The sequence below is a fragment of the Lepidochelys olivacea genome (genome assembly GCF_965140295.1).
Source record: "Lepidochelys olivacea isolate rLepOli2 genome assembly, chromosome: 2".
Lineage (NCBI taxonomy): Eukaryota > Metazoa > Chordata > Testudines > Cheloniidae > Lepidochelys > Lepidochelys olivacea.
Window position 1 is genome coordinate 260731578 of NC_140412.1, and position 27108 is coordinate 260758685.

At 43.3% G+C, this 27108-nt stretch overlaps 1 protein-coding gene across 1 annotated transcript in view; it reads left to right on the top strand.

The window, feature by feature from the left end:
• The window catches only part of GHRHR (growth hormone releasing hormone receptor), a 33789-nt gene extending 22387 nt beyond the window's left edge, over window positions 1-11402 (top strand). Inside the window, exons 9-13 of the mRNA XM_084621400.1 lie at window positions 30-99; window positions 1469-1560; window positions 2014-2143; window positions 3712-3753; window positions 10343-11402. Coding sequence (XP_084477526.1) covers window positions 30-99; window positions 1469-1560; window positions 2014-2143; window positions 3712-3753; window positions 10343-10468 — 460 coding nt within the window. The 3' untranslated portion in view covers window positions 10469-11402. The remainder of the gene's footprint in view (window positions 1-29; window positions 100-1468; window positions 1561-2013; window positions 2144-3711; window positions 3754-10342) is intronic.
• Window positions 11403-27108: the final 15706 nt, after the last annotated feature.

Here is a 27108-nt window from a genome sequence, read left to right on the forward strand (position 1 = left end):
CTATGTTAATTTAAGTGCTACTTTTCCAGATGCTGGGATATTAACCAAGGCTCGCCTTACTGGTGGCTAATCAAAGGACCTATTATCATTTCTGTTGGGGTATGTGTGATATTTCTCAGTTTGGAAACGTGAATTGACAACAAAGAGATTATGGGGGTGGGCAATGGCTTAAAGTTTGAATACTAATACCTGACCTTCCGAAACTGTAGCATTGATCCTCTAAAGGGATTATCCCTTTGTGCTAAAGATGAGTGCTGTTGAATCTCAGAGAAAATGCTTCTCCCTAAGTTTTCAAAGATTTGTCATTCCCATTGAAGTGAATGGGAGTAGTTTGGTGGCTGACGCTCCCAGAAGCGCTTTGACAATGCAAGGTTTGAACTAGGAGTCCAGATCCAGGAAAGCATTTAAGCACACACTTAAGGAGAAGCACAGGGATAGTCCTACTGAATTTTGTTTCCACTCTAAGCTGATCATGGCAATTACAGCCCTGGAGCTGTGCATTTACTGGGGATTCATAATTGGTTAGGGTTAATGGGACATGATGCACAATTACTTGCAATTGGTCATTAATCCCTAGGAAATATATAAAATAAACAGGTAATATGTGCAGTGCACCAGGCTGGAATTAAAGCCACTGCATTTGTGTGGCTTAATTGGATGGCAGCACCAGCTGTGCATAAATAAGGGTTGTTGAAGGGGGCTCGTCTGCAGGATAGAGCAGTATGAATGCAGAATCCAAAAATGACAGATCGTTATCAGCTTTATTCTGCTGTGAGGCAGTTTTAAAATGCTCTACACCTCCACGTTTTGGCTCATTGCGTTTGACTGACATTCCTGACTAGGTGTGAATGCCATACAGGCAAGCAAGGAATGTATTTTTCTGCAATCATCTAATTAACTCATTATAGGTGGATAAAATGGAATTGCAATGTCTGGGGAGAGATGGGCATCATTAGAGCAAAGCAGCCATTCGCCATCACCTGAAAGATTGATGGATGCACATAATACATGGGATGCAAGGACAAATTCACTGCTGGTATAAAATGGGCCAGCAATGTTGGTTTGAATGGAGCTGTGACAAATTACACCAGCAGAAAATTTGACCAGTCAGCTCTAAAGGTATCAGCCATAGTTTAGTACAACAACGATCATTGTCTCAAACCAGAAAAATTAAAGAGTGCTGCAAACAATAAAGAAATGATCGATTACTCCAGGGACTAACAAATATGGTTGCTTAATAGAGATGGTCTTCCAAAGAAGACACAGCAGAATTATATACAATATCCTTAGGGATACTTTGTTGCTGTCTCTTTAAGATGGGAAGTTTCCTAGTAAGGCTGGTTTCTTGTACAGCTCCCACTGTATCTGCAGTAATGGCTAGCAATTATTTAAGTCACAATATACTTTTCACAGGAATGTTTGGTAGTAAAAGGTAACAATCTTCTTTCTTCCAAAAAAATGGAAACAGGTCAACTTTATCCTTTTCATCAACATCATCAGAATCTTGCTGAAAAAGCTGGACCCAAGACAAATCAACTTCAATAATTCATGTCAGTACAGGTAATCCAGTGTCACACACATTGTGAGCAATGCTTCCGGCCGTGATATTTTCCAAATGGTGCAGCTGAGTCAGAAATTAAAGGATATGCCCACGACCACAGATAGAGTCACTTTCAGGGTTGGAACTCGGGGTGCCTGGCCCCAGTTCTGTTGTCAAGGTCACTAGACCAGGCATCTCTCTGAACAGCATTTTATTTTATTCATTCTTGTTCAAGCATTAAGAATACCAAAAATCACAGCAAAAAAAGATTGGTTATGTGGTACCTCCACTCCAGCCAGAAGCATTAGAAATCTGTGCCCACCTTTGTCCCAGCAGATTTGAAATATATATCTGGGTCCCTTTTTAAACTGTTGAGCATCACTCATTACTAGAGAATTTCTAGTTCAGCTGTCCTCATGCTCTTCAGAAGAATGATATTTATTTTTTTGGCCTCTTCTTATTTCCTGCCCTAGACGTCTCTCAAAATCGACACTGCTTCTCATTCCGCTATTTGGGACACATTACATTGTCTTCAACTTCCTCCCTGAATACACCAACCTGGGAGTCCGGCTATATTTAGAGCTCTGCATTGGATCTTTCCAGGTAAACCTGTTGAAGTATTGCAGCAGTGCACGTGTTCCATAGCTTGTCTAGCCTGAATAGATATCATCCTTTCTGTGCACATTCAAGTGGGACTGTGATCCAAACTCAGTCACGGATGCCACTTCATTGAAGATGGTGGAGTTGCACAGAACTTTACCCTCTTTGTTGCAGTGGCCAACCTGTGGTGGGGTGACTTAAACCTCCCCGGTTAAATCCTACAGAAGATCACCCAGTGGCTATACACTGCTCTGACAGTGTATAAGCCTTTAGACAACCACACCAGGCCAGGGCAGAATTCCCCAATGCAGGAATCAACCCTATACTGCACCCATGGCAGACCCCAGAATAGGAAGTGTGCTGGTGGCATTGAGTGCTAGGACATTCTGGGCAGGTGGGAGGCTGCCATAACTTAGAGCAACCCCCAGGGCTGCTCTGATTTACACTGAGGGCTGTTTTGATTCCCTGCATTAGTTCAGGATCTGGGCAGCACAAAGGTGCTGAAAGCCCCTCTCTTTGCCCCACCCTTCCCCTGACATATGTTGCAAACCCTGCCCCAGGATGTCAAGTGACTATAGTCACTGAGCTCTTCCCTCGTTGCCTTTTGACTTGAAATGCGGCTTTCCACGGGTCAATAACGATTCCACGGCCTCTTCAGCTGCTGTAAATCAACAGAGACCCATGAGCTATGCGGATTTACACCAGCTGAGTATTGGACCCGTAGTGTTCACAAATTCCAGCCCAAATACTTACATTCTTCCTGTCTAAACTCACCCTGAGGTTTCAGTCCCTACTCTGAATTTCAGTCTTTGGGGCTGTCAGTCATCATTAAATTATCTTGCAATGTAAGAAAAGATACTAAAAGGGTCAGACTTTCAGCTGGTGTAAATTGGCATAGAACAACTGATTTCAATGGCACAATGCAGATTTACACCAACAGAGGATCTAGCCCAAATGTTTCCTAAAACTCTCTAGGGCTTGATTCTGCTCTAAGCTGTTGGACACCAGGTATCACTCTAGTGTTTTCACTGGAGTTTTTGTTTGGCGTAAAACTACTGTATGTGAGATCAGAATCATGCCCGCTCTGTATAATATTAATGCCATGCAGTGTGCTATAGAGATAAAGCTAGTGATTTGGTATTTAGAGAAATTATAAAAATAAAGCTAAGCAGTGACTGGAAAGCAATATGATCCAGAACAAACACAGTCTCCCAGTGGAGTCCAGGGTGCTTTTTGCTGATTTACACCTGCTGAGGATCTGGCCCACAACAGATTTGGAAGAGCTGTAATTTTGACTACCATGTTGCAGCTATATGGCCAAATTCATTCTTGGTGGAGCTTCACTGGACCAGATCATCAGCTGGTGTAAACTGGTGTAGCATCACTGATTTCGATGGCGGGATACTAGTTTACACCAGCCGAAGATCTGGCTGATTAGCTGTGAAACTAATTGAGCTTAGAATATTTTACGCTCATGCCAATGCATAGGATATAGGAGTATCATCACAGACTGATTTAGCGGAAACAGCTTTTCAAACCTGTGCTATCACTTAACTGTTTTGCTTCTTCAGGGATTTATTGTAGCCGTTCTGTACTGTTTCCTTAATCAAGAGGTAAGAGAACTACATTCTCTTCTTCATTATTGATTTAAATGAAAGCCATATAGAGTTAATACCTAATTTAACAGTGGCAGGTGATCAAATGTGTTAGTTTAGCCCGGTTGCCTAGTGACATGGGAGTTAATGCTGCTGAATATCTCCTTGAAGTATCTTCGTGAGAATGAAGCCACCTAGTGGGCAGAAACATTGTTGCTATTTTGTCCTGAATATAATGGAAAATTATTACCATCTCTGTTTATTATTATTTATACTGTGACAGGCTCAGCAATGAACCAACACACGTATGTGCTGGTGATCTACAAACACAGAATAAAAAGAAGGTCCATACCCCAAGGAGCCAACAGATTTGTATTAAGCTGGAAATAATGTCAACTTTAGAGAGATTGTTTTACAAAAGGTAGATCATGCCAGACCAACTTGATCTCTTTCTTTGAGAAGACAACCAATTTTCTAGACAAAGAAATGCAGTAGATCTAATCTACCTGATTTTCAGTAAAGCATTTGATACAGTTCCACATGGGAAATCATTCATTAAATTGGAGAAGATGGGAATTAATACAAAAATCAAAATGTGGGTAAGGAACTGGTTAAAGGGGAGACTACAGTAGGTCATGCAGAAAGGTGAACTGTCAGGCTGGAGTGGAGAAGCAGTCTTGGGACCAATCTTATTTAACATTTTCATTAATGATCTTGGCACAAAAAAGTGGGAGAGTGCTAATAAAATTTGCGGAGGACACGAAGTTGGGAGTTATTGCCAGTATGGAGGAGGACCAGACTATCATATGAGAAGATTTGGATAACCTTGAAAACTGGAGTAATAGAAATGGGATGAAATTTAATAGTGAAAAGTGCAGGATCATGCATTTAGGGATGAACAAGAATTTTTGCTGTAAGCTGGGGATGTATCAGTTGGAAACGACAGAGGAGAAAGACCTGGGTGTATTGGTTGATCACAGGGTGACTATGAGCCATCAATGTGGTGCAACCGTGGAAAAGGCTAATGCAATCCTAAGATGCAACAGGTGAAGTATTTCCAGTAGAGCTAAAAAAGTATCATTACCATTGCACAAGGCACTGATGAGATCCCATCTGGAATACTGTGTGCAATTCTGGTCTCCCATGTTTAAGAAAGATGAATTCAAACTGGAACATGTGCAGAGATGGGCTACTAGGATGATCAGAGGAATGGAGAATTTACCTTATGAAAGGACGCTTAAGGAGCTTGGCTTGTTTAGCTTAGCCAGACAAAGACTGAGGAGTGATATGATTGCTTTCTATAAATACTACAGAAGGAAAGGAGTTATTAAAGTTAAGGGCTAATGTTGGCACAGGAACAAATGGGATATAAACTGGCCATCAACACGTTTAGGTTTGAAATTAGATGAAGGTTTCTAACCATCAGAGGAGTGAAGTTCTGGAACAGCCTTCTGAGGGGAACAGTGGGGGTAAAACACCTCATTGGCTTCAAGACTGAACTTGATATGTTTATGGAGGGGGTGGTCAGATGAGGTTGCCCACAATGACATACAGCCATCAACAACTGCTACTAGCTAATATTTCCAACGGCCGGAGACAGGACATAAGAGGGGAGGGCTCTGAGTTATTACAGAGACTTCTTTCCCAGGTGTCTGGCTGGCAGGTCTCGCCCACATGCCCAGGGTCTAAATGATTTCTATATTTGGGGTCAGGAAGGAATTTTCCCCCAGGTCAGATTGACAGAGACCCTGGGGGTAGGGTTGCATTCCTCTGCAGCGTGGAAAATGGGTCACTTGCAGGTTTAAACTAGTGTATATGGTGGATTCTCTGTAACTTGAAATCTTTGAGGACTGCAGTAACTCAGCCAGAGGTTCTGGGTCCGTTGCAGGAGTGGGTGGGTGAGGTTCTGTGGCCTGCCATGTGCAGGAGGTCAGATGATCATGATGGTCCCTTCTGACCATAAAGTCTATGATTGTCAAATACACATAATGTTCAGTACAGGTAGTTTTCACTATGCTCTCTAGCTTTGACAACATTTCTTTAGTGTGATATATCTATTTCCAGTCTTCATACTAAGCACCACATTTTGCTGTCACTCAGACATGCATTGTAATACAGGTGTGTAATACAGATGCTGAAAGAATCTGATATTTATGTCCTGGCTTCAGTCACATGACATGAGTTAATGTTACAAAGATTATACCCTGTCACATAACAAGGGTCAAAATAAACTGAATCTACTAAGAATGGCCACACTGAATTAGACCAATGGTCCATCTAGCCTAGTATCCTGTCTTCTGACAGTGACCAATCCCAGATGCTTCGGAGGAAATGAACAGAACAGTACAATTATCGAGTGATACAGCCTCTGTTGTCCAGTCCCAGCTTCTGGCACTTAGATGCTTAGGACATCCAGAGCATGGGGTTGCATCCCTGATCACCTTGTGTAATAGCCATTGATGGAGCTATCCTCCATGAATTTATCTAATTCTTTTTCGAACCCAGCTATTGTTTTGGCCTTCACACCATCCCATGGTAACGAGTTCCACAGGGTGACTGTGCGGTGTGTGCAGTAATACTTCCTTTTGTTTGTTTAAACCTGCTGCATAATAAGTTCATTGGGTGACCCCCAGTTCGTGTGTTATCTGAAGAGATAAATAACACTTCCTTATTCACTGTCTCCACACCATTCATGATCTTATAGATCTCTATCATACTAGTTTTTCCAGATCATCACTGGTTACTGCTATTAATCATATAGTGATTTAGTGCCAACAAGGATTAGAGCCCAATTGTGCTAGGCATTATATAAATATAGAGTAAAAGACAGTCACTCTCCAAAGAGCTCATAATTGAAATAGACATGACAGACATAGGGCAGGAGACTGGAGTATAATGTACAAAGAGAAACAGCAGAGTGGGTGGTATGCAAATGACACATTAATGCCAAAATTGTTTTCCAAAAATTCTTTGTGTGGGACTTTAGCTATTGTGGGATAAGCTAAATATGGAAACATAAAGGAAAGGAGGGGGGAATAGATGGGAGCGGAGAGGTGGGGGGAAGGAAGAAGGAGAGCATGGTGGATGGGAGGAGTGAAGCTGAGGTGAAGAGATTGTTAGGGAATGGGTGGGCGAGTGGGGTTTGGAGCAAACAGACAACCAATAGAGGGAAGAAAACATCTTGAGTGAAAATGACAGATAGCAGCCAGATGACATCATCCAGGTCTGCCAGTCCCTGCTGCAGCACCTGCCAAAGCTGCTTCCATGTCTGCTCCTGGCTGGCTGACAAGAAGCCCAGAAAGCAGTAATGGATCCAGTCCAGAACTCTGGCTCTGAATCCCTTACAACACTGGGAAAGTTTGGATCAGAGTCTAAACTTAGTGGCTTGGATACCTCTACGAGCTGGAGAATCCACCACATCTCGAGTTGTTCCAATGGTTAATTACCCTCATTGTTACAAAGAAGTTGTGCCTTCATTCTAGTCTTAATTTGTCTAGCTTCAGTTTCCAGCTATTTCGTCTAATTGTTTTTTCTGCTAGATTAAGGTCTACTATTAACGATCTCTTTCCCCATGTAGGTACATGTAGACTGTAATCAAGCCACTTCTTAACTGTATCTTGAGTAAATGGAGTAGATTGAGCTCCTTAATTCTCTCACTCTAAGCCAGTGGTGGGCAACCTGCGGCCCATCAGGGTAATCTGATTGTGGGCCACGAGACATTTTGCTGACGTTGACCATCTGCAGGCATGGCCCCCCGGTAATTCCCAGTGGCCACGGTTCGCCATTCCTGGCCAATGGGAGCTGCGGGAAACAGTGTGGGCCATAGGGACATGCAGGCCGCCACTTCCTGCAGCTCCCATTGGCCGGGAATGGTGAACTGTGGCCACTGGGAGCTGCAGTGCGGTGGGAGGGGGGAGGGAAGGGGGGCGTGCCTGTGAATGGTCAACATCAGCAAAATGTCTCACAGCCCGCAATCAGGTTACCCTGATGAGCCCCATGAGGCCCACGGGCCGCGGGTTGCCCACCACTGCTCTAAGCCATGTTTTCCAGATCTCAGATAATTCTCGTAGCTCTTTTCTGAACTTGTTCCAATATTTCCACATCCTTTTTGAAATGTGGGCACCAGAACAGGACACGGTATTCCAGGGATGGAATCTTCCTAGCTCCTATGAGGCAGAGAAGGGTGCCCGCTCTGTGGGAGCTGAAGATGAGAAAGAGAAAACAAGCAAGAGCAATTTACACATGCACACAGAGATGTGCTCCTCATCCCCAGCACAAGCTTTGAAAATTGCACAGTAGGAGCTTCTTAAATGGCACACTCCGGTGGAAAGAGTTGTGTGTTAAACCTCTATCCTGGTCATCGGAAGCTCAGAGGAACACACTGTGTTGGGAAACATGCATGGTTATTTCATGAATAGCTTTAAAAATGTTTTAATTAAAACTGTATGGCAGTAAAAGCAACTAGAATAGCATGCCAGTAAATATGTACCCACTAATATCAGTTCTCACATAAGCCTTGTCGATACTAGATGTTCAATACTAGATTTCTACCACTGACTGAGCTCCAAAAGAGGTAGTAATGGTGGGAGCATTTGTGTTAAGCTCCCTTAGACTGCTGGCATTTTTAACCAGGGTTTCATCTAGCACTGTTCTTAGCATTGTGAGAGAGGCAATGCGAGCCAATAGATAGCACCCTAGGCTGGGATAGTGGAGAGCTGGGTTCTGTTCCCAGCTTGGCCTGCTAGGTGATCTTGGGCAAGTCACATCACTGCTCAGTGCCTCAGTTTTCCTATTTGTATAAAGGTTAACGATACTGACATCCCTTATAAAGTTTCTTGAGATCTACTCATCAAAAGCACTATGTAAGTACTAGAGATTATTTTTGTTGCATGACTCACTGGTTGAAATGCCAGCAATCCATCTATATTAGCACCCTACTATTCTTAGCACCACTGGTGGATCTAGGCGGGGAAAGTTTAAGGAAAATGTTAGTGTAGACACAGCAATATGTGTTGTGTGCAATTCACCATTAAGGTGTGGTTCTCTGTCGCCCTCTAATGGGTGAACTACATAGTGGTTTATAAGTCTGATACTGGCTTTGAGTTAACAGACCTGAGTCTTTTAGCTGAGACAGTAGATGCTCACACTCTGAGGTCCAATTGTATTATTTATTATTTATAGGTAGTGCCCTGGAGCCCCTGTTGTGGACTCAGGCATTACATATGCAGTAGGCTTGAACTTGGGAGGGGGGGGAGATGAGATTGATCTAAGCTACGCAACTTCAGCAATGTGAACAATGTAGCTGAAGTCAACGTACGTAGATCGACTTACCATGGTGTTTTCACTACGGTGAGTCGACTGCTGCCGCACCCCAGTCGACTCTGCCTGCGCCTCTTGCCGCTGTGGAGTACCGGAGTCGATGGGAGAGCGCTCGGGGATCGATTTATTGCTGCCGGCCGATCCAGCGGGTAGTGAAGACGTACCCTAAGTGTTCATTTTAAATGGAAGAAGTGTGCCTTTTATTCATTGGTTAGATACCGTGCACAGAATCAAAAGCAATTGTCACAGTCAAATGGGTATGCTATCAAATTATTAAAGGCAACATGAGCTAGTGGTCTGAGCATGGAACTGGGAGACATGATGCCTGAGTTTTAATCCCATCTCTGTCCATCTAGGTGTTTATTATTATGTATTATTTTATAGCCGTTCCTGCAAGCCCTAAAGCTGATCTGCTAGGTGCAGTGCAAACATCGTAGATGTGGTCCCTGTCACAAAGGCTTTGAAATGTGTCTGACATTTTTCACTCTGATCTACTGTGTGACCTTGGGCAAGTCACTTTGGCCATCTCCTCAGAGGTATTTACGCACCTAACTGCCATTAAAATCAATCGGAGTTAGTCATCTAAATATCTTTAAGGATCTGGGCGTTCACCTCTTTGAAACAAAGGGATAATAATATTTAACTTATCTAACTCCCTCCCTCCTAGGAATGCTTTTTATTTTGTATGATGCTTAGATGGTATTATGCATGCTGCAAAAGGTCTGATGCTGCAAAAGGTATTATCACAAATTAAGTTGTCACTTATTGTATAACTACTGGTTGTGTTGGTCTGTTTTTATAGTTCGAACTGCAAGACCAAAGTTTTGGTAGTACTTTATTTGCATTATGAGAAGAAATTTATTTTAGAAATTCAGTTACAAAAATGCAGAACAGCTTCAAACTCATTTTAAAATTACACTTTGTTTTAAATCAGAAAGAGATGTAAAAAACTCACACACTTAAAAAAAATTCTTCATTTTTTTAAATTAGAAATGTCGACATTTCAACATTTTAAAAAATGTTTCTAGCTCTGTAGTTGGCTGGAAAATATGCAGTAAAAATCACACTGAGATTTTTTTCCATTTTTTATTGTGAAATGTCATTAAAATTGTCACATTTGAAAAATGTTGACTAGTTCTCATGACAAACGTTCCCTAGGGGGTCCATAACATATGTACTCAAGTTGGGTACCATGAACGTACCTGTCCAAGCCTCCTCTCACTGGGCTCATTTGGCATAGAGATGAAATCAACCTAACGGACCACTAACATCTTCTTTCCCTTTTCAGGTGCAAGCGGAAATTGGCCGGAGATGGCATGGGAAGAGCTATGGACTTATGCCAATGTGGAGGAAGAGGACGAGGTGGACCATGCCATCTAGTTCTGCGATAAAAATGACTACCTCTGTGTGTTAGGGACAGGTGCTGGACTGGGAGCAATGGTGTTTAAGAGCCCGAATGTGATTTAGGGACCTGAATTTAAATCATCTGACTGTAACTTAAAATGCCTGAGTGAATTAGAGAAGACTAATCCAGTTCTGTCTAGTTCCATAGAAATTCCCCACACCAGACCTCTACAGAAGTTTATGAAGTTACAAGCATCACAGCATCAGATCAAACACCAATTGGCTGCTAATATAATTCTTTTCATGCGTATCATTCGAGGCACAGCAACAGAATCATAACAGCAACACCCTCCTCTTCTTGTGTCCATATCTGAACTATTTTCATGGACTACACATTAAAGCACATCAACTGAGAGCTCACCCAAAGTATCCTAGAGTGACACCATGAAAGTGTCAGATCTGGAATGCACTACCAGCCTCTTCAAATTTTGGGAACTGGATTCAGACTGCTGGCTGTGAATCAGTAGACTAGCAAACAAGAAACAGAATGCCTTTTGAACCTACAGCACAATGTTATCAGTCCCCTCATAAGTAAGGAGATTCAGAGTTAAGGCGAAACCCAACTATAGCCTGAACTCTTGATACTGTGCAAAAGCTGTTTCCCAAATTATGGTCCGTGCACCACAAATAATGTGTCTTGTTAGCCGACAAGTGAAACTTTCTGAGAATTAAGTAGTAGGAAACTGAGCTGTTGGAGGAAGATGATTCCATGAGGGTGGTGTTTTATGAGAAATTGGGCTAAGTAACTAAAACAAGCAGGGAAACCAATGAAGCTGCCCTTTGGAGAAAGAGAATAGGATAGGCAACGTATTGATAAATTTTAACTTGAGAAGGAAAAGCAATGAGAATAATAGAAAGAACAGTGAGTAAGAAAGTGGGAGATGTTTGAGAGAGACAAAAGAAGAAAATGAATGAGTATGGGAAGAGACTAGAGGTGGTCAGGAAAGTATTGTTTTTCCCTGTGAAAATTTTTGACAAAAATAAAAGAAATGTTCACTTGCCAAAAATTTTCTTCTTGATTTTTCAGGCTTTCGTCAAAAAAAAAACACAAACGCTATTTTTTTTTCAGTTTTAAACTGGAAAAACAAAACCTTTTTTTTTGACAAAAATTTGAATTTATTTTGCAAAGATTTCTGTTTTTTTTGGAAAAGCCATTCTCCATCAAAAAACAAAAAAAGATTTCAATAGAAAATTTTCACCCACTTCTAGAAGAGAGTATAATAATGCATGATACAAGAGCTGGCTCTTACCAATTAGTACATGCAAATAGTAGCATGAATGCAGATTTTTCCACAATAGCATCTGCTCTCAGAGGAACATATTGCCTTAAAGACTGTGGGCCAGATCCTCAAAGGTACTTAGGCTCCCAGTGAAAGTTAGGAGCTTAAATATCTTTCAGGGTCTGGGCTACATGTCTGTTCTAATGTCCTTGAGCACTTGAAATAGCAGGGACATAGGAATTGTGGGGCTCAACTACAGAAGGGCCAGGTGACTTAAGTTCTTTCTTAAACAGCTTTGGCTGGTTTTGCTCTCCATTGTCGTCACACTCATTTGGGAGCTTGGGAATCAAAGTGCATTCCCTATCTTTGTCCTTTTCATTGAGCTTTCCCAAATGGGTGCTGGAGTCTGGGGAGAGAGCGATTATTATCAGTGAACTTTTCGAATAGGAACAGCACGTTTCAGAAAGTGGGAAGGATAAACTTTAGTGAAAGATGACGGGCGAGAGGTCAATCAGCATCCATCCAGTACCTTTGGGCATTCCGCTGGGCTTTAATCTCAGCAGTTTAAACAACAAAAATTATCATATGGCAGAGAGAGGAGTGGCCTTCCCCTTTCTTGTGTGGTAGCCTGATACAGGTAATTCAATGGGATGGGTTGATCTTCCATGGACAGATCCTTCCCCTCCCTTGTGGAAGTAGGGGTCAGTCTCTTTGCCACTGGACCCCACTCTCCTTCCTCTAACCCACAGGCCTGCCTTCTGCACTAGGGATGGGGATGGAGACTGGGGGGGTGCACAATTCCCAGCTGTGCAGTGACTCCCAGGAAAATATAACACATGTTGGCTCTCCTCAATATCTCTTACACAGAGCTGGGAGACCCCCTTCCCCTACCCACATAGATCCTGTGGGCACTTTGGTGGGTAGCACCTATAATTCATGTTGATCACATGAATGTATGTGACCCAAGGTGAAATGAGGGTTTTCCAGCAGTCAGGGCCTTATATAAATACCTATAAGAGTTGAGTGATGTAGTCAATGTGTATTAGATTGGAGGCATTGTAAGATTAAACCCTCAAGGTAATTAATTGAGTTTTCACTCCATACACCAGGAATTATCCAGCCTCAATAAGATTATTCATTTTCACATGATTGAGTAGAAAGAGTTTTTGAGCTACTGAGGTTTTAAAATTAATCTTCAAGTTGGAAATGTATCCCCATAGAGCACATAGTGTCACCACATTGAGAAAAAAGAGAATGAGACTGAGGGCAAATAGAAATCTTTCTCGTACTTATGAGATCATTCTATGTTTGGTGTTGTACGTTTCTAAATGTGCGATGTCATTTTCCATGTTCCCATGTCGTGACCAGTGATATTACATATGGTGTATCAGGACACAGATAACTGTTGAATTTTTTGTCCTCAATTTTTTCCATTGTTTGTAATCCTGTCTTGGAAACCTGAAAATATTTACTTCACACGAACGTTCTCTTCTCTCAATTGGTTAATGATTTTTGTCCCTCCCGAGTGCTATTGGATCTTATCTGAAAAGGACATGGTAGTTTTATAACACTACACATTAATACATGGACTTAATCAGTCTAAGTATTTGTGTTTCTGTACGAGCCTGCATTATGGGTTGAATCCAAAGGCCAGTGATGACAATGGCTCTCTTTCCAACTGACTTCAGTGGCCTTTGGCTCAAGCTTTATGCCACTAAGGTTTGACTGTGCTAAAGCAACCTGATAAGAATCAACATAATGAAGGCTAAAACAAGCAGGTGGTGAAGGAAGCATTATTTTCAGAAATGTAGTGTATCATTCTCCTCACCTCCACCCAAATAAGGGTTCTTTGGTTTGTGCAAGGCTCTGCCATCTCCTAGAATGCCCTCACGTTTCACTCCACTTTATTCTTTCTGTGATGCAGCCCATGACTGTGGTACCGGGATAAACATCCAAATTTACTTTTTTTGAGTTAAAGTGGAAAAGCTTCAGACCATAAGCCAACCTCTGTGGGTTTGTAGGAAGAAACTTTCCCTCAGGACAGTTTATCTTATCACTGCCTTCAGGGCTTCTTGTATTTTCCTCTGAAGCATCTAGCGCTGACCATTGTTGGAGCTACAGTACTGGACTGGATTGACCACTAGGATGATCTGGTATGGCAGTTCCTGTGTTTGCATTTTCACTCCAAATGGGTTACTTTTCAGGCAAAAACATTCAAATGTAAATTTTGAAATTCAGACTGTTGCTCACAGACAAAAGCGAGAAATCGAATGCTCACCTATTTGCATGCAACACCAGCCATTTCATGAGAACATAATGAAACGCACTATATCTGTGGCACAAAAACCACCCGCAAATGAAAGTGCCATTTTTCCTCTCATTTCAAGAATTTCTCCGTGAGTCTCATTTCTGTACATAACTGTTAGCAGGCACAAAAGAGAATGAACTTGCTCAAGAGAAGCAGATATTCTCTTGCTGTTGTTTCCTCTTTTAAATGTCAGTAACCGAACTCAGGTTTCAGAGGAGCAGCTGTGTTAGTCTCTATCCGCAAAAAGAAAAGGAGTACTTGTGGCACCTAAGAGACTAACAAATTCATTTGAGCATAAGCTTTCATGAGCTACAGCTCACTTCCTCGGATGCATGCAGTGGAAAATACAGTGGGGAGATTTTATGTACACAGAGAACATGAAACAATGGGTGTTACCATTCACATTGTAACCAGAGTTATCAGGTAAGGTGAGCTATTACCAGCAGGAGAGAAAAAAAACCTTTTGTAGTGATAATCAAGGTGGGCCATTTCCAGCAGTTGACAAGAATGTGTGAGGAACAGTGGGGGCGGGGGAGGAATAAACATGGGGAAATAGTTTTACTTTGTGTAATGACACATCCACTCCCAGTCTTTATTCAAGCCTAATTTAATGGTGTCCAGTTTGCAAATTAATTTCAATTCAGCAGTTTCTTGTTGGAGTCTGTTTTTGAAGTTTTTTTTGTTGAAGAATTGCCACTTTTAGGTCTGTAATCAAGTGACCAGAAAGATTGAACTGTTCCTCACACATTCTTGTCAACTGCTGGAAACCCTCACCTTGATTATCACTACAAAAGGTTTTTTTTCTCTCCTGCTGCTAATAGCTCTCCTTACCTGATCACTCTTGTTACAGTGTGTATGGTAATAACCATTGTTTCATGTTCTCTGTGTACATAAAATCTCCCCACTGTATTTTCCACTGACTGCATCCGATGAAGTGAGCTGTAGCTCACGAAAGCTTATGCTCAAATAAATTGGGTTAGTCTCTAAGGTGCCACAAGTCCTCCTTTTCTTAGTAACTGAACTGTTTCTTTGGATTTAGTGGTGTGAATTTTCTCCATCTCTTTGAGGTAATTTGTCAGTAGACTAGCAGAGAATTTCCTGAATCTGTACTTGTTTAACAAAGGAGTTGTGCTACTAATTCAATATGCTTTAATTGTAATCTTAATGTCTGTTATAATACAGACAAACATGACATATCACAAGGTTCGCCAATGTAACCTTGATTAAAAGGTGTTACCTAGAATAAGAAATTAAACTATTTTTTACATTTGCATTTTTACATTTTACAATTTTTACCTTTTTTGTTTTTTGGAAAGGGAGTGAGATTTACTGTAAATTCAGATAGTCCTGAGCTGGCCTAACATTAAGAATTTTCCAACATGTGTGTGCTTACTATACCACCCAGTTATGTTCCTCCAGGTTCTTGGCTTTCATATGCAGTCAAAAATTGTATGACAAGTGAATGGAACTGGAACTCCTTCAGGCGATTATACTAACCACAACTGTTGTCTCATTGTAGCTCAAAATGAAGCTAGAATATAAAATTGGACTATGACTGTGGCAAATCAGGCCCAGTGAGTCTAAACTTTTACACGCTTATTTGTGTTTCTAGTGGGAAGAAGAAAAAAACTCTTAAAAGACATATTCTGACTTTCTACAGCCAGAACACCTGGAGCTGTGATCCAATCATCTCACAAGCTTTTTTCTGCTTTCATGAAAAATCCCAAGCTTTTCAAGGCTGCTGTAAGAAGTGGCATATCTCTCTGTCAGTACAGAATCAGTGATCTAGCGACTTTTTGTGACACCCATGGGCTGTGGGAGATCTACTGAAATTGTAAGCTCTTGGGTCAAGGACTTTATCTTCTTATCTTTATGTCATGTTCCTAACTATATAGATAAATAACAATACTAATAATTATCAACAAATAGCAGCTTTGGGAGCACTGTGTAGCTGAAGACCCCATCTTCAATTAATAGCTGAGAATAAATGTCCTGTTGTAGCATGTTGAATCTGTGTTCAGTGCATTAAATTATTCATCCAGGTAGCATTTTCTCTTGTTCTCTTGTCTATTATTCTGCCCTCAGACTTTTGGGTCCTCTTTGTTCATTTAGGCAGCTCCATTAGTTCTGCTATATATCCATATTCGAGATTCTGTTGCTGCCCTTCATTACAGTAAGTGAGCATCTTGCTTGTCAAAGCACTAGCCATGGCAAAGTGCCTAGCACTATGCTTATTTTTATTTTATTATGGCAGAACCAGCACAGAGAGGGAAAGGTAACAAATTCAAACCAACAAAAAAGTGAGGTTACAGTGTAACGCCAACAGACCCCGCTCGTCGGTGGGTGGGATTGAACCGGAGCCTCTGGAGCTTAGTGCATGAACTTCTACCGCATGAGCTAAAAGCCAACTCGCTCTTAGCTAAGCTGTAGAGCAAACTCATTAATCTCTCTCTCTAAGTGATCTCAGTGCCGCTAGATGGGACAGAACACCACACCCAGGAGGTGTGTGGGTTGCATACTTCGCTAGCTAAGGAAGCGCGTCCTGAGCTTCAGAGACTTCCCAATTTAAATCCTGGATGAGCCCCCACTTGTAATGCTGACAGACCCCGGTCGTCAGCAGGCAGGATTGAACCGGGCACCTCTGGAGTTTAGTGCATGAGCCTCTACCACAGGGACTGGCAACCTTTGGCATGCGGCTCGTCAGGAAAATCTGCTGGCGGGCGAGGATGGTTTGTTTACCTGCAGCGTCCGCAGGTTCAGCTGATTGCAGCTCTCACTGGCCGCGGTTTGCTATTTCAGGACAATGGGGGCTGCGGGAAACGGTGCGGGCCGAGGGATGTGTTGCCCACCACTTTAGCAAAGCTTTTGATACGGTCTCCCACAGTATTCTTGCCAGCAAGCTAAAGAGGTATGGGCTGGATGAATGGATTATAAGGTGGATAGAAAGCTGGCTAGATCATCAGGCTCAACGTGTCGTGATCAATGGCTCCATGTCTAGTTGGCAGCCGGTATCAAGTGGAGCGCCCCAAGGGTTGGTCCTGGGGCTGGTTTTGTTCAATATCTTCATTAATGATTTGGAGGATGGTGTGGATTGCACCCTCAGCAAATTTGCAGATGACACTAAACTGGGAGGCGTGGTAGATATGCTGGAGGGTAGGGATAGGATACAGAGAGACCCAGACAAATCAGAGGATTGGGACAAAAGAAATCTGATGAGGTTCAACAAGGAAAAGTGCAGAGTCCTGCACTTAGGACAGAAGAATCCCATGCACCGCTACAGACTAAGGACCGAGCAGCTAGGCAGCAGTTCTGCAGAAAAGGATCTAGCGGTTACAGTGGACGAGAAGCTGGATATGAGTCAACAGTGTGCCCTTGTTGCCAAGAAGGCTAACAGCATCTTGGGCTTTATAAATAGGAGTATTGACAGCAGATCGAGGGACATGATCATTCCCCTCTATTCGGCATTGGTCATCTGGAGTACTGTGTCCAGTTTTGGGCCCCACACTACAAGGAGAATGTGGAAAAATTGGAAAGAGTCCAGCGGAGGGCAACAAAAATGATTAGGGGGCTGGAGCACATGACTTATGAGGAGAGGCTGAGGGAACTGGGATAATTTAGTCTGCAGAAGAGAAGAATGCAGGGGGATTTGATAGCTGCTTTCAACTACCTGGTAGGGGGTTCCAAAGAGGATGGATCTAGATTGTTCTCAGTGGTACCAGATGACAGAACAAGGAGTAATGGTTTCAAGTTGCAATGGGGGAGGTTTAGGTTGGATATTAGGAAAAACATTTTCACTAGGAGGGTGGTGAAGCACTGGAATGGGTTACCTAGGCAGGTGGTGGAATCTCCTTCCTTAGAGGTTTATAAGGTCAGGCTTGACAAAGCCCTAGCTGGGATGATTTAGTTGGGGATTGGTCCTGCTTTGAGTAGGGGGTTGAACTAGATGACCTCCCTTCCAACCCTGATATTCTGTGATTCTATGATTCTAAGGTGCCACCAATGGACAAAGGCCCCTGCAATGGCAGGGAACTGATTAGTGAAATATGCCCAGATGATCCTAGCAGGTGAACTGTACTCCCTGATGCAGAGGAATGTGAACCTCCCCATGCCCGATCCCCGCCGATCTCAGCTGTGGGAAAATCCCTTCCCAACCCCAAATCTGGCAGTCAGTTTGACCCTGAGCATGTGAGCAAGAGATACCCGCCAGGCATCTAAGAAAGGGGATTCTTTATACCACCTCACCGCATTGGTCCACTCCATCCAGTGTCCCATCTCCAGCTGTGGCTAACCTCTGATGCTTCAGAGGAAGGTGAAAAATAACCTCAAAGTACGTCTGACCAATTGAGCATCAGGGAGAAAAAATCTTTCCTGACTCCTGCAGGTGACTGGTTAAAGCTCTGAAGCATGTGATTTAATTATAATCATGGGAGTAAAGGTGCAGCTTCCTATGGTTTTATCCAACATATAGAGAGGGTCAGCACTATCTTACCCAGTGAAATCCCCATAAGTTTGTAGGGGATTGGTGCCAAAAAGTGTAGCTTTTCAGTGGTTCTGTCTCTACTCTTAACAGCCACCTCTCTTCCATGACAACATTGCAGCAAATACATGGAGTTTCCTCTGACATAGTTCTGTGGGGTCAGAAGTATATTGGTTTGACCACTCTCCCTACAACAGGCAAAAGAACGGGCATTCCACTCTTTACATCCCCTTCAAATAAAAAAATAGAAATGGGCCCAAACCACAAGTGCTTAAGGAATTTTTGGTTTATTCTCTTATGAGTCCGTTAGTAAAATGTGGATGAGACACTGGGTTTAGACTTTAGACTCCCTCAATGTTTAAGAGTCTCTGGGTCATTTGGTGTTGTTTGTAGCTATCTCTGTATTTTTAAAAACAGAAACTCCTGTGTTTGTAAATTAGGTAGATTACAACAAAGGACCACCCCAGCCAAACACAGTAGCCAGTGCTATCCTTAACTCTGAAGACCCTAGTTCTCAGAGAGTTTTCTGAAAATTGAAATTGAATGAGATCAGGCAAGCAGAATCTACATCTGCTTTGACTGTCAATTATATCTTCATATGGAGTACCCATCCCAAGCTGCACTCATAGTGTGTCAAACTAAGAGGCTAATATGATATCCTCAAGATCAATGACTGCATAATTACTACAAAGAGCATAATGCTTTTAATCAAAACAATAAACCAATCTAAATGATCTGTCCCCAAAGTCTCAGTACTGTTTGTTGATGAACATGATCTCATAAAAGCTTTCGAAAAATTATAGTTATTGTATAATGTTAAAAAAAGAAAGTAGAAAGAGAGATTTTTATTTTATGTAGCAATAGGATTTGGCAAGCATTTTACAGTATATTAATAGTAAATGCTATATATCTTAATGGTAAGAACCATACGTATGTATATTAATGTCTCCTAAATTTTCAACAATTTCAAGAATATATGTATAGTAAATGTATGTATATGTATATGTATAATATAATATAGAATGGATCTCTGTTCCTTTACTTATCACATTGACTTTATAAGTGACACTGATTTACCTACTCTTCCTCTATGTTTGAAATGTTATTTGTTTGACAGAAATATTGGGCCTTGTTCTCATTTTCATGTAAAGTATATGTAAATACACTTTATGTATAAACATAACTTGCACCTGTTTGATGGCCCTTTTGTACTGTAAAGGGGCCTTTGCATAATTATACATGCATATTTAATATACTTTGCATTGCAGTACAATATCTGGGCGCCAGCTATATACAAGCTTCCTCAAGACAGGAGCCATATGATGATGAATATGTTGGTTGTTGCAAGTTCTTTCTGTACTTTTGTTCTATTTCTTCTTCTGCCAACTTCCACCCATTTTGGCTGCCAAACCCGAGATCCCCTGGGCCTGATTTTCAGAATGGCAACTGAAATCAAGGCACCCTCTATCAGTGGCCACTTCTGAAAACTCAGCTCTAAATGCCTCTTGGTTCTCCTCTGTTGTACTGTGACCTGTGTTACACAGAAGGCTACATAATCATAAGAGTTCTGGCCTTAAAATCTATGACACTAGAGAGAAAGCAATGTTCTTTTTCCAATTTCCATTGTAGCTAGGCTGAATGGGCACATGTTTACAGTGTTTTAGGAAAATTACTCTTTTGTTCTAGCAACTCACCTATTATACCATACACAACAAGTGCTCACTTAGTTTAATCAAGTAGTTCACAGTCACTGCGAGCCAAAGCTATATTTCTGGCTGCATCTCTCCCTAACTGAACTTTTATAACATACATTATTCTCAATAACCACTGCACTGCCCGATGACTGCTATAATGTAAACAGAACAATTTAGCTGCACACTTACTGCATTGGCAGGCTGGAGTCATTTCTCAGGTTAGCTCTTGTGCTGCCTTCTCAAGGCCAGTGAGAATGACCACCCTTCAGTGCGGGGAAAGTAATAATGGACTGAACAAACAAAAGAGAACACAGAACCCCATCTGTTTTGATGATGGAAGGTCACTTGATCTTCTGCCTGCATGAAGACAGAAACAAGTGATCTCTAAAGAGAAAAGCAAAATTACAGGAAAATAAGTGGGTTTGACACAATCTTACAAAAGCAAGAGAATTCCTATTTTAAAGATTTCCCCAATGCTACTGAGAGGTCCTGTTGTGTGTGCAGATGGGGGAATGATTTTGTCCAAACCTTTTTATGGCTGAAAAATGCAAACGCGGCAACATCTGAACATTTTATTCATTCTTATCAGTTTTGCCAAGTTGTTTCAGTTGAAAACAGCCTAAAAAAAACCCATCCCAAAATCATGGTGTTTTGTTTCAATCTTTGTGAAACGAAAAGTTTTGATGTTTTGATTCCAAATGACTTTTCATTTAAAAACTTCTGTTAATTGTTTTTTTTTTAAATCCCAATAAAATATTTTAAAATGATTGAAAGCAGAATGGAACATTTCAATTTTATTCAACTGAGGCTTGTCAATTGACCTGCGATACCATTTTTTTTGACATTCGAATTATTCAAAAATTTTAAAAAATATATTTTTGGTTCGACACAAAATGAACCCTCACCCTTTTTTTTTTTTTGAATGACCAGCAAACCAAAATATATTTTTTTCTTCCAGCTCTACCTGTCTGTAGATTTGGGGGATGGAGTTAAGGCTGGTGATCTGTAGACGGGCCGATGACACTGGGTAACAAAAGCAACGTTGAATGTCATTATGCATGGAGCCGAGGTGCTTTTTGGAAATAGATGCTTTATTCAATTAATAGACTGGATCCAAGAACTTTCCGAGCTTCTAGCTCCCTATGTAGCATCTCACCCCGCAACACCTGGGGCTGGTGGTGCCTGGAGGACACAGAATGGTATCTTTGCCACTGTGGACGTTGGACGATGGAAGGTCCCCCTTTTGGGTCTGAGAATGACTACAGAACCACTTTCTTTTTTCAGATGGATGGTGCTTTAATTGGTAGTTCTGTGCTCAGTTTAATTGTTGTTTCGATACTTTTTTTAGTTCTTTAATCTTTATATTTTATACGACAAAGATCCTGGATACGTTGTGTATAGATAGGCACGGAGTATATTCAATGCATTCTTTTGACTGTTACTATTGTTTTATTTATGTAGATCTGAAGAAAAAAAAACCCACTCAAAACCAATAAGCGCCTCTCCCACTAGATGGCAGCAGGAGACCTTAACAGATAGTCATTCAATCTACAACTTGCTCCTATTTTTGACTCTTTCTCTTGACACATAACTATTAAGATGTTCCTTTCGAAGGATGAATTGCTTGACTTGCTTTCCAGAGAGTGGTTCAAAATACAAAGGAATTCCAGCACCAGTGAAATCCGCTGTCCATCCTCCAGCTGGGATGCTAATCCCTTTCCTTTCTGCCTCCCTTAGGTCTCTGCAATGATTGTGATGGCACCGAGAGATCTCCTCAGTGGGTTATAGCTTCACAGCACAACGATTGCTATTTCCACTGGGCGCCATTGTGTCCCTGGGCCCGTGTGCCAGCTCAGGGCACTTTGGGGGAAGGAATATGGCACCCCTTCACTAAACTGCAAGCACTAGCTGCAGGTTTGGATAATTTTTCGTGGTGCCCAGAACAGGTCCAAGTCCCGCCCCCTTCCCACACCCCACCGAAGCCTCTGGGAGGGAGTTTGGGTGCGGAGGGGGTTCGGGCTCCAGGAGGGAGTTTGGGTGTGGGCGCGGTTCAGGCTCTGAGAGGGAGTTTGGGTTGGGAGGGGTGAGGAGTTGGGCTCTGGGAGGGAGATTGGGTGCGGGCTCTGGGATGGGCCAGGGGCTTGGGATGCAGGAGCGGGTCATGGGGTTGGTGCTTACCTTGGGGAGCGTCATCTCCAAAAGTGACCCTTAAACCCCTCTGGCAGCAGCTCGGTGCTCAGGCAGCGGGGGGGACACCCCCCACCCAGGGGCCGCTTCCCGGAGCAGCATGGAGCAGGGAGGCAGGAAGCCACCTTAGTCCTGCTGCGCTGCTGGTGGCGGTGGCCAGGGGCCCCCAGGACCTTTTAAATTGCCTGGGGGCTGCAGGCAGGGCGGGGAGACACACTGGGGGAGGTGCGTGGGGGTGGCGGGCAGGGTCGGGGGAGAGACTCAGCCCCGAACATTGGTGGAGCAGGGCCCCCAGGCCCTGAATATTCCTGGAGCCCAGGCACCACAGGCCCATACATCTTGCTGCCCCTGACGGCAAGAGCTTTCTGTAGTGCTGGTAGTAGCATGTGTTTTGGTGGGGAGGAAACAGCCTTCCTAGAGCTACTCTCCCTTCGGTGCAGGTGAACAGGACGGGGGTGGGTGGGGCAAATGGCAGAGCCTTGGTTCCACCCTCCAATTGCACCAGTCAGCACAGCTGCACTGGAGTAAATGGGGAAATAATTTTTGTCAGGGATAGAGATAGTGAATTATATAACCCTTGGAGGAAATGGGGAACCCAGGACCAGAGAGAGTCACAGTCTGGTTCCGTGTCTATACTTTGGCAGTGGAACTGGGAGCTACCTCTTAGTCAGCACTGGGTGTCAAAGCCACTCTTGGTCCCTTTGTGTGTTTTGTTTTCCACCTCTGCTTTCAGAGATGGGCAACAGGACACACAATTTAGATAGAGATTCAGCTTTTTGAAACCCCTGATGTCATGCAGTGTTCATCATTTGGGCCATTTGTCATAGCCATGACATTCTGATGTGGATCCAGACCTGGATTCTGAATCCGCTAAAGAGGGTTTTATTGAAATCTGGTCTTTAGTTTGTTCACATCGCTAATTACATCTATTGTTTTTTGTTAAATGTAGATTTTGCATGTGTGACTGAATATGAATTTTATAGCATGATGAGTGTCAATAATATTTTCTACTGTACTCCACCATTACATATTCTACAACTGTCGCATATTTTACAGGAAAAAGACCCCCTTTCCAAACATGGAACATAATGGCTTGCACACCTTGCTGCCTACATGAGAAATGCTGAGACAATGAAGGAATCAGAACAAATACCATGAGGCTCAGAGGCTGACTAGAACTAGTTGTAAAATTTAGAAACAATCAAAATTGCAATGAAAACCAGACATTTTTGAGGTAAATTTCCCACTGATGTTGCATTTTCTTTAATTAATGTTTCTGAACACATCCTTGCATGGAAGACAGTATGGCCCTGATCCAACAAGCTAAGAAAACCAATAGGTCTTGACCTACATGCTTAATGGTGTTTAAGTACCTTGTTGATTTAAGACCTATGTTACTACCAAGCATTATTGTGATGATGTCTCTTTGTTGACATAGAATTGGATCACGTATCTTTCAGCTATAAATTTGAGGCTCTCCGGTAACTAATTGAAATCAATGGGTGTTCGGCACCTAAGTGTGCCGGAGAGGACTAGCACTGGAGATCGAATCTTTTACCTGCAGATGGTAAATTCAAATCCTAGACACATGTAGCTGAACAGCTATTGCTACCCAGTAGTCTGGCTGAAATTAATCTTTGGTTTAGTTCACACTGTACAGGTGTCCATGTTACAGAAACCAGCCATTTACACTAGGACTCTACTTTGCATCTTAGTTGCCAGTCTCTACAGAGTGAAGTATTGAATAGACATAGCGTGAAATTCTGTCCCCACGGAAGCCTATGGCAAAACTCCTATTGATTTCATTGGAGCCGGGGAGTATTTTACCTGTGGAGAATGCTACTTTCTTGGGCCAAATTCCCTGCTGGTATAAAATGCAGCTCCATTTACTTCAGTGAAGTGATGCCACTTGACATGTTCAGGGAAATGAGCCCCTTATATCTAACATGGTCCCTTGACGTAATGGCTTGAAATGAAAGGGTAGGGTGAGTTTGGGAAGCTTGTACGACCACTGTGACTACACATCATACTTCAGCCTTCAGGGCTGCCGGTTCAGACTGGTTGAAAATTTTCCATCAAAACAATTTGGAATCAATGTAATTTTTTTCGGAAAGTGTTTTGCTTCCTTTGGGAAAATTTTGATTCAATCAAAAATGTCCAGTTGTTTGACAAAAAAACAAAACAAAAACAAAAAAAACCCCAACATTTCCCACAGGGGAAAAAAAACCACACCCATTTTCTTCCATTATATTTCACCAGAACTAACAGTCTTTGGAAATTAACACCAGTGAAAAAATATGGGGATCCTTTTCAACTCAACAGCCCACATACAATAGTGGGGAATAACTTACATACTGGTACAGATCCAGTTGATTACCACTTGGGTTGGGAGGATGTGAGCCTCAGCCACTATGTGATTCCCTCAGGCTCTATTTCCTCAGCCCAACAAAGTGCTAAATTCAAATAGTCCGCTCACTTGCCTAAAGTTAAGCATGTGCTTAAGTGCTTTACTGGCTTGGGGCCCTCCAGAGGAATGTTGTCAGTACATGTTCTGGCATGGGTGGTTGTGCTTTAAAGTAGCTAGCTGCATGTGCCACTATCTAAGGCTCTCTCCCTATCTCTCCACTTTCAATAGTTCCTGAGTGCTCTTTCAGTATCTCAGTAACAAAGGGAAAGTAGCATATAAGTGCTGGCTGGATTTTCATTTAGCTCTCTACGCTTTAAAAGCTTTGGGGAAAAAATAGAGAGAGAGCAGCTTTTAATAAAGTAGAGATGATTGGAACACCAGTAATTTTCTTTCCTCTCTGCCTCTTCAAAGAGACTGTAGAGAATATAATTTAATTTGATTAATTCACAGCTCATATTTAAAATCCCCCCTTTTCCTTTTGGAAGTTGCACATATAAACCATCTGAAAAGTATTCAGATACCTTTAGCAGGAAGTGGCTATGTTATGTGCTCTACTTGTGAGCCACAAGAACACCGGTGCCCTGTCTTATAATATGTGACAAACACATTTGTTTGATGAGTTATATAATGGATGAGACAAAAGGAAGGCAACCACATCTCTTTCTTCTGCTCCATTTCTTCACAGGTGATCATTCATAAGGCTATGTTTTAGTCACAGGTATTTTTTAGTAAAAATCATGGACAGGACAGGACAGGGCAGTAAACAAAATTCAGGGCCCATGACGTAGCTGTAGCGAGGTGATGACTCACCAGTGAGGCACCTCCTGCTGGTTGTCTCAGGAATTAGCTCTTCCAGCCTACAGCGCCCTCAGCAGGCCAGTGTCTCACCTGCCACTGGCCCCCATGTCCCCTCCAGACCCTAGTGCCCCTGTACCTTGGGGTGCTGCCCCCTGGCAATACCCCCACACTCTGGGTCTCCCCTCCCAGGGGACCCCCAACCCTCTATTCCCTCGGTGGCTACTGCCAGTCAACATCTAGCCCCCGCTCACTGGGGCAGACTGCAGTCTGTAAACCACTCATCACAGGCAAGGGGGTTTGGACCAGCTGCCTCTGCCTAACCCCAGGCTACACCTCTGCAGCCCCAGTACCTCGGTAAGCCTTGCACAAGGCCTACAGCCTGGGGAGTTACCAGGCTGGAGCTCCCCAGCTCCTCTTGCCTTTCCCCAGCCCTGGTCTACTCAGGTGCCTGCCTGCCTGCCTGCCTGCCTGCCTGCCTGCCTGCCGTGCCGTGCCGTGCCGTGCCGTGCCATCCAGTCTTTCTCTCTACAGCTAGAGAGAGACTCTGCCAGCTCCTGGCTCACTGGCCTTTTATAGGGCCAGCTGTGATCTGATTGGGGCGTGGCCCCAGCTGTGGCTGCCTTCCCCATCAGCATAGCCTTTAGCTCACAGCCCTGGCCCTCTTCCAGGGCTGGCTTTAACCCCTTCTGAGCCGGAGCGGGGTGACCGCCCCACTACAGTATCCATGACTTGTACTATATACCCCCGACTAAAACTTAGGTGCTCTGGCGGGAGGGGAGGGGTGGCACAGGGGCACCATGTGTGCTCTGGGAGGGCAGACAAGGGGTGCTGGGGGTGCTCTGGGGGGGCAGCCTGGGATCCCTGCTGGTGCTGGGAGGGAGGGGGGACTAGTGCGGCTGGCAGGCTCCCTACTCATCTCTGTGCGGCTCCCAGAAGTGGCTGTCATGTCCCTGCAGCCTCTCGGCTGAGATGCAGCCAGCAGGGGTCCGCGTGTTGCCCCCACCCCAAGCGCTCACTCTGCAGCTCCCATTGGCCAGGAACCACGGCCAGTGGTAGCTGGTGGGGTGGTGCCTGCGGGCAGAGGCAACGCACGGAGCTGCCTGGCCACGAATCCACCTAGGAGTTGGACATGCTGGCCACTTCCAGGGAGCCCCTCCAAGGTAAGCACGACCCAGAGCCCTCACCCCTGCCCACACGCGAACCCCCTGCCTCAGCCCTGAGCCTCCTCCTCCTGCTCCTGCTGGAGGGTAGGGGCACAGTGACCCGAGATTGCTCAGGCGGCCCCCAGGACAGCTGCACCTGCCACTGCAGAAGTCCTGGAGGTCCCAGAAAGTCACGGAATCTGTGACTTCTGTGAACTCCATGACAGACTTGCAGCCTGAATAATTCGCAATCAGTTTCAGCTAACATTATTTTTCAAGTTAGGACATTACGATTACTGCTTCCCGCACCCTTTTTTACCCCAGAATATGTCTGAATGATCAAATGCTAAATATACAGAACAGCAACGAAAGGTATGTGCTACCAGAAGAGCCGGTCGAGATATTTAGGACAAAACA